Source organism: Benincasa hispida, chromosome 1 (assembly GCF_009727055.1).
Source record: "Benincasa hispida cultivar B227 chromosome 1, ASM972705v1, whole genome shotgun sequence".
Taxonomy (NCBI): domain Eukaryota; kingdom Viridiplantae; phylum Streptophyta; class Magnoliopsida; order Cucurbitales; family Cucurbitaceae; genus Benincasa; species Benincasa hispida.
In genome coordinates this window covers 4,755,171-4,762,712 of record NC_052349.1, presented here as the reverse complement: position 1 = coordinate 4,762,712, position 7,542 = coordinate 4,755,171, and the positions used below count along the sequence as shown (strand labels likewise).

Here is a 7,542-nt window from a genome sequence, read left to right as displayed (position 1 = left end):
GGTTTTCTGCAATTTTTTCCGTCCCTCTGTGTAAATAACCCAATATTGGTTCACAGTCAATATTGCATTACTTCCTTAGAATGAGTCTACAGGTTTCCTAAAATTTGATGAGGATTACTCTCCAGAAGCACCAAAAATTAAAATGAACTGCTAATTAGTTGAGAGTTCAAAGACAGTAGTCAGTCATATGTCTAAGGTCACAAAAATTAATACCCATTGTAGATTAAAAAAAAGGAGAAAATAACATATCTAAACTAGATGGAGCATAATGGAGTAGAGGTGCAAAATTTACCCCCATAAGAGTAGCAATCAAAAGGATGATTCCTGTGATCCAGGCAAGGGTTGTCCTAACCAATATCACTTCGTGAATAGTTGTGTTAACTTTGACGTCTTCCACCAGCCAACGTGGAGTCAACAGATGGTTAAACATCACATTTAATCCTTTTTCTGCCTTTGTTGATGATGAACCAGAAAAGAAAACAACTCCAACAATTTCACCTGCAAATTAAATTAAAGGTATCCAAGTAAAAACTATCATCTTAAAAACCTAAATGCTTTGTTCAAAAATCAAAAGGGGTGCTATTGACGTTAATACACATACTCGTGAAGTCATCATTGAGCAAGAATAAAGTCAAAGCCAATATGTAATATATCGGGTTAAATAAAATTGACAAAAATGGGCAGCTGAAAGAGAAAATAGCTTAATAATGATTAATTGATACGCTCCTCAAACCAGAGCAACTGAGCACTTACCATCATATGCTTTTTGGAGTAAGTGGAATATCTTGGACAAAGCAACGATAAATAGTCTAGATCTATTATCTGCATCTCCTTCAGAATCACTTTCATCTTGGAATGCCTGCTAAACCGTTGGTGAACATTGGTTATAATAAATTTACGCATTGTTTTTCAAGATAACAAAGAAAAAGGTGGCTACACTATTGAGGAAATCAAAACACAATCACATTCAATATGTTTTTATTTTGTTGAAAAACCGGTTTTTTTCAAGAAGGCAGCAGAGTCGAGGTAAGGTTTCAGGCTCCCAATGGGCACACCACCCACTATGACCCATAAGTACTATAGTTGTGTAACGCCATAAAATATAGCACTAATAACCACATCTGTGTCTCTACCAATGTTTAATATTTGGTGTTTGCAACTAAAACAAGGTTGAATAAATATTGCATGATAGGAACAGAAGTTGAATAACAGTCATCCAAAAAAAGAAACCATCAAAATCAAGGAAAACAGCATACCTTGATGCTATTGAAAGAGCCAGTGATGAGCTCAGATGGACTTTGCACATTTTGTGACAAATCCTCGTGAATGTGAATAGCTCTCTTAATATTGTGAAAGAGACACAAAAGACTACCTATGAATTCTCTGTCCCCTGTCTGCAAATAAGATAATGCACCCATGAACACATTAATAGAAATGGTTATAGAATATAACCAGATAACATTCTAAACTGATCAAGTAAAACCTTAGACAGATGAAAATTGATCATAGAATCATCAGTCAAGCGCACAGTAAACTCTCCATTTAAAGTTTGTGATGCATCAGCAACATATGATCCACCAATGAAAGATGCCTAGTCATATATTCAAACAAATTATAAATAAAAAATAAAACATGTAAAAATATAGGCATCTAATCATACGATAAAAATCTTGATTCACGACTTACAAATTCGCTAACATCTTTATCAGTATAATCTGACAACGGTTCATTCAAAGGAACAACAGACACTTCATCCTCACCTGCTAATAACAAGCATTAGAAACGCCAAGGGCAGCTGAAAATATTCTGGGGGGAAAAAAAAGCAAACCAATATTGATTTTGGAAGGAACAAATACCAGGAAGTTGGATGTCAGCACTCTCAGAACCTACATTAACCTTGCTTGTAAGGACATTGCTGGACATGCCACTTTCTAGGCTTAAAATTTCAGGGTCTGGAAGTATCAGAATTTAAAAAGGTTAGCATCTTTAAAAAAACATGCAAACAGAGAATAAAATTTTCAATTTCATTTTCAAATTACTGCAGAGACCATATTCTCCTTTAATTTCAAGCATAAAAACTGAACGAGGCCTATCAAGCGGATTTGGCATCAAAATCCCATTCAGCTGCAAAAGTCATTAATAACATGATCAAAACGTTACAGCCACAGACATAAGTAAAATTTAAACTAAAACTTCTGCAGAACTTATCAAACAATTAAGAACCTTAGATGAACCCGAAGCTGAAAGTGTTGAAGGTGGCGCAAAACCAAGCAGGACTGACACAGCAGCACCAACTTCTGGCAGTGACATTGAACTAAACTGTGGAAATCAAATATGTGAGCATAACATGAGAAGATTGGGTAATATTTTATCTCATAAGAATAACAGAGCAAAGTTCTATTCAACATACTGTCACATTAATATTTCCCACTGAGAATACGGGCAAGCAATTGGGCATAATATGGTAATACAATGACAGAACATTTAAAATTACTCATCGATGGTCGAATAGGCTGAAACTAGAAGGGTTCACAACGATGTCAGACGATCACCGTCGACAACAACCTAGAAAGTCCTTTTAAATTTCAACACCACGAAATGTGACGCATAGGTTTTCTTAGATCCATTCAGAGTGGCACATCACTTTCAATCAGACTACGGCTGATACCACTTATTAGAGAGATGAACTCGTGAATTCCAAAATGAAATGATCCGTATATGACGATGTGAAACAAATACGTTGTTAACATTTAAGAAAGAACAGCTCAACTCAGTTTAAAAAATAGGTAGTTCCAGATTCGGTTTCTTCAATCGGCCAGAATACGCGACGCACCAACACAGACATGGAAAAAGATTTCAAAACAATTTAAGCAGGAAACTCAATTATATTCACTGCTAACCAACCGAACCGATCATGCCGGGACAAAGAAGATGCAGAATAAATTAAATTACCTCGAAGCCATCATCGGGCGAATGAGATCGAAGATATTGATGTGACGAGCTATCAACGAAGAGCACCGAGCCAGTATCCTCGCACTGGATCAAACCAGAAAAAAAAAATGAAAACACGTCAAATTGAAGAATTATCAGATCCCGGGGGTGCTCCGAAGTATTAATCCGCGAGAAAAAAAAAAAGGATTAGAATCAGAAAGAATCGTGGAAATTGAGCAGATAGAACAAACCCTAGCGAGAGGGAGGATGATTAACAGAGTGAAGAAGATGAAGGAATTGCAGAATTCCATCCTGGAGAGAATCTGTGAAGCCTGTGGCCGTCGAAAAACGAGATGAATCGGAAATCGCTCACATGAACGACGTGGGTTTGCGTCGGGCCGTGTTGTGGGCTTTTGGATTCTTTCAGTGTGGTCCTCGAACCAACCATCGAATAACGAATCAGCCCAACTTCCAAAAGAAAAAAATGTGAGATTAATTTTAAGATCCATTGAAAGTAAAAGCACTAGGGGTGTTTGTCCCACCGATTCCATAAATCAGTGTTAAATTAACTAAACTTCAATAGGATTCACTATTAAAACTTTTCATATTTGTTGAGTAACTCGATTTTTCTCTATACTTTAAATACATACTTCCTAACTTCGACATATTAACTCCATACTTCAAAACTAAGTCAGTCGAGTGTCTCAATATTCCATAAAATTAGATATTGTGTTATTCTATAACCAAAATTGAATTTTCGATCTTGTTTAAGTCAGCAAAATTTTTATTTTTTAAATGTTCGTTCTTACTCTCTTGAGTTTTATTTTCATATATTCCTTTGGTCTACACTTGTAGCCTTAATTTTTCACAAAATATTCACTTTTTAGTTCTTGGTGTTAATGTCCTTTAATAAATTTAAAATAGTTAAAATAATTTTCACTAGTTCTGTGAGATAAAAAAAAAACAAAAACAAAAACAAAATAAAAGTTTATGAGGTTTACTTTTCCCAACGTGAGATCATCAATATGCTACTTCATAGGGATGAAAAAATTTCCCCCTAGTCTCCAACTTGATCGGGATGGGGAATCCCTGATTTGACTGGGTGCGGGTGTTGGGATTGGTGTCCTAATTCTCCCAGAGTCTCGTAGTTTTGTAAATTGTACACATTGTTATGAATAAAATAAGAGTTATTTTATTTGGCGTTTACTAATATCCATTAAACAAAGTTCTATGGTTATTGTATGTAAACTTAAGCACGTATATAAGATCTACGGGTAGATTATGCCTTAAGTGATAACCCAAAAAGGTCTGTAGTATACGGATTAAAGAGGGATACTTGATCCTGGTGACACTATAGATATGACACGCTTTGTAGAGGTTTACAAGTGTTGTGAACTTGGCATATCCTGACCATTCACGTGGAGACATGCGAGCGGGGGTGTCCTTAGTTTGTATAAGACCGTACCACGAGATGATTATTCTCTTTATATAACGTCGTTGATACTTGAGACTTACATCTCATCTAAACGGCCATAAGTGACATGACTTCAATCCTGAGTATTTTGGAAACTCCTGCCTTTGAGGGCGGTCATTTGATTAATATGGGTGAGAGTGGCCAGATTGCCAACTCAACGAGCCTACCTTTGTGGGGATTTGTCTGATCTAGGAGATGGAAACTCAGTTACACGAGATGGGATTCACTCACTCATTCCCCGAAGGAGGGGTAAGTAGATAGATTGCTCCCTTAAGGGCTAATTCCGGGTCTTGAACATAGTGCCCACAACTTCTCTTTAGATGAGAGGATATGTTCATTAGAGGGACCAGTGATACTTAAGGAGTTAGATGTAACTACAAGGGCATAACGATAATTGGCCCATCTGTACTTACGAGTGATCTGTGAAGGGTTATCGCACTGTTGATTGGTTGATATGGACACAAAATATATTTATGGTAAGGAGAGTGCAGTTATCAGTCTTTAATGGATTGCATGACAGTTAACAGATGGTGGATCTCGTGACTAAAGAGTTTAGTCAGTTATTCACGTGTCGTTGGAGCTTCAAGCTACAGATCCATAAGGTCCCCTTGGTAGCTCAATGGATTCAAGTTGAGAATCAGTTCTTAGTGTTGATTTGAAATGTTCAAATTGACAAGAGAAAATTCGATTATATATAATATGATCGTCGTGATGTATGAGATACATCAGGTGGAGGATTAATTTAAATGTGATTTACATTAAGTATCATAAAATAGAAAAAGAGTTATGGTTTATATGTTTCATGAGATGAAATATTAAAACTATAGGTTATAAATATAATATGGTAAGTTGATTATCATATATATTTATAATAAAACTAATTTTCTCTAATAACCAATTGAGTGGGAAGTTATTGGTGGTTTCATGGTAACCGCGAGATAAAAGGAAAAATGTTTTCCTAAATTTAGAAGAGTTGCTATTATCGGAAATGAACTCACGGTTTGCTGTCAAGTGGAATTGTTTTCACTAAACGATAGCTGAAAGAAAGCCTAAACGATCATGGAGTGTTACTATACGATAGTTCACTCAGCTGGTCATAGCTAAACGATCGCAGGGCTTTTTCTATACGATAAATTTCCTTCTTCTAAATGATCGAGCATTCATCTATATGATAAACTCTTCTCATCTCCCACTTGCTCAATCATCTACACGATTGTTATTCCTCCGGTCTCTTCCTCTAACCAAGTTCACATAGAGCCCACACTTCTGGATTCTCACATCAAGAATACCAAGGTAGCCATTGTGGTGGTATTCTCACTCAACTCGACTGAGTCGAGGTTTTGGAGGCCGTTCGTTGGGTTCGTGATCTTGGAGATCGTTGGGTTCGTATTTGTTGTTGATCATGTTATGTTGCTGTCGTTGTGTTCGAGCATTCGTGTATTGCAGTATTGGAGATTGAACGAGCATTCATGATCGAGGGAGTTTAAAGCATGAGTCTTCAAAGGTATGTATTTATTATCGCTTGATCTCATTAACATGCTGTAATTTCGTATTGTGCATGGCCTGTAAGTTTTCATTTCATGTACTATAATTGTGTATGTTCAATATCGAATGGAATTTAGAATGATCATTCCACTGCTCATGGAAACCCTCATGTCTGATTTTCTTTAGCGGGATCAAACCGAAGATTTAAATCGGAGACAAGGACATAATCTAAACTACTAAAATTGTAACTAGAAAGCTACTGTTTTGGTTATTTTTTTATAATTTTAATTTTCTAATATAGTAAATTTGATTTTTATGAAATTTATAATAAAAAGTATTAAAATTTCTTTTGATTATTAATTTAAATAAATATATGTAACAATAATATTAATTTCTTACGTAAAATTTACCATCTTAATGTAAATTCTAAATTTAGTTAATTTTAAATAATAAAATAAAAAGTGGAGAGCTTTCCCGTATGGACCTGAATCCCCAAACGGGGATTCCCCGACCTCCAAAATGGAGAATGGGGTGGGGATGGGGAGTGCATCCCCGTCTCGCCACGACCTCATTGCCATCCCTACTCCTTTAAAAGTATGCTTCTTTGGGTTCACTAAATATTGGGTATTTTTTCTTTTTTCTTCTCGAATACCCATTGATCTTCGTGGGCTTTGACATCATATATAAACACGAACAAATAAGAGTATCTGTCTTTTAATGATAACTAGTTTAATAACACATGCGACTAGTAATGTGAGAATAGTGGCATACAAGAATATATAAACAAATTTAATTTGCAAGCTAACCTAACAAATTTATTTATTGATGCGCTTCATCAATTGAATTATTTAGAATTATTTTATTTTTTTACTTTTTAAATTTTAGTTTTTTATAAAATTTGAATTAGATCATTACCATTACAATTTAAAATATATGGTATAAAATGAATGTACAAATCAAATTAAAAATTCTGTGTTCTTTTAAAAAAGTTTTGTATTAATTGTACAATTATTTGCCTATGTATATTATTTCAAATATTTAAGTTTGCTTTTATACATATATAGACACATACAATTATTTTATATTTTAGATTGACCATTGATAATTAATTTAAATAATAAACTTTAAAATAACTCATAATAAAAGTGATAAAGGGATGACATTCTTATCATAACTTGATTGGTCAGAGAATTATATATCTTCTTTTCAAAATTTCACCTTGTAGAAGTTAATAAAGTAAAAATAATTTGTTACAATCACATAAAACAATTCTTTCTCCTAATCCCAATTACAGTAGTACTCTCTCAAAACTTTTGACTACTCACACTTTTTTTTTTCACTCTTAAACTAGAGATTACAAAAGGAATTTAATTAAAATTAGCATACTAAGCTTAAAAAGTGTTTCTAACTGGGACGACTTGAAACTAGATACATAGACTCCTTTTATTATAGGCACTTAGAGCCATCCCTATTCTTCAATTTAATCGATGTGAGACAAACTGCACTTCTAGTATTTTGCTAAAATCCAACATATCTGAGTAAACATGCATTCTCATTAGGATTAAGACATATATGCATAGCATTTTTTAAAATTGGGGATGCATATTCCATTTGGCAAATTTTCAAATAAAACTATATTGAATCTGTGTAGA

At 34.5% G+C, this 7,542-nt stretch overlaps 1 protein-coding gene across 1 annotated transcript; it reads right to left on the bottom strand.

The window, feature by feature from the left end:
• Positions 1 to 208: 208 nt before the first annotated feature.
• On the bottom strand, positions 209 to 3,355 carry LOC120072460. The gene is made up of 10 exons (XM_039024850.1): positions 3,183 to 3,355; positions 2,953 to 3,036; positions 2,224 to 2,319; positions 2,049 to 2,124; positions 1,857 to 1,952; positions 1,687 to 1,760; positions 1,484 to 1,591; positions 1,257 to 1,394; positions 754 to 859; positions 209 to 498 (listed from the first exon to the last, which is right to left on the bottom strand). The coding sequence occupies exons 1-10, from the start codon at positions 3,240 to 3,242 to the stop codon at positions 224 to 226; spliced, it is 1,113 nt and encodes a 370-aa protein (XP_038880778.1). The 5' UTR covers positions 3,243 to 3,355; the 3' UTR covers positions 209 to 223.
• Between the last annotated feature and the right edge of the window lie 4,187 nt (positions 3,356 to 7,542).

Bases quoted from the DNA above. Each gene is read 5' to 3' on its own strand.
- LOC120072460 (XM_039024850.1), bottom strand. From the start codon at position 3,242: ATGGAATTCTGCAATTCCTTCATCTTCTTCACTCTGTTAATCATCCTC. The intron at 3,037-3,182 runs GTTTGTTCTATC...GGTTTGATCCAG, and splicing joins TCATCCTCCCTCTCGCTAGG to TGCGAGGATACTGGCTCGGT. The intron at 860-1,256 runs GTATGCTGTTTT...ACGGTTTAGCAG, and splicing joins GCTCTTTCAATAGCATCAAG to GCATTCCAAGATGAAAGTGA.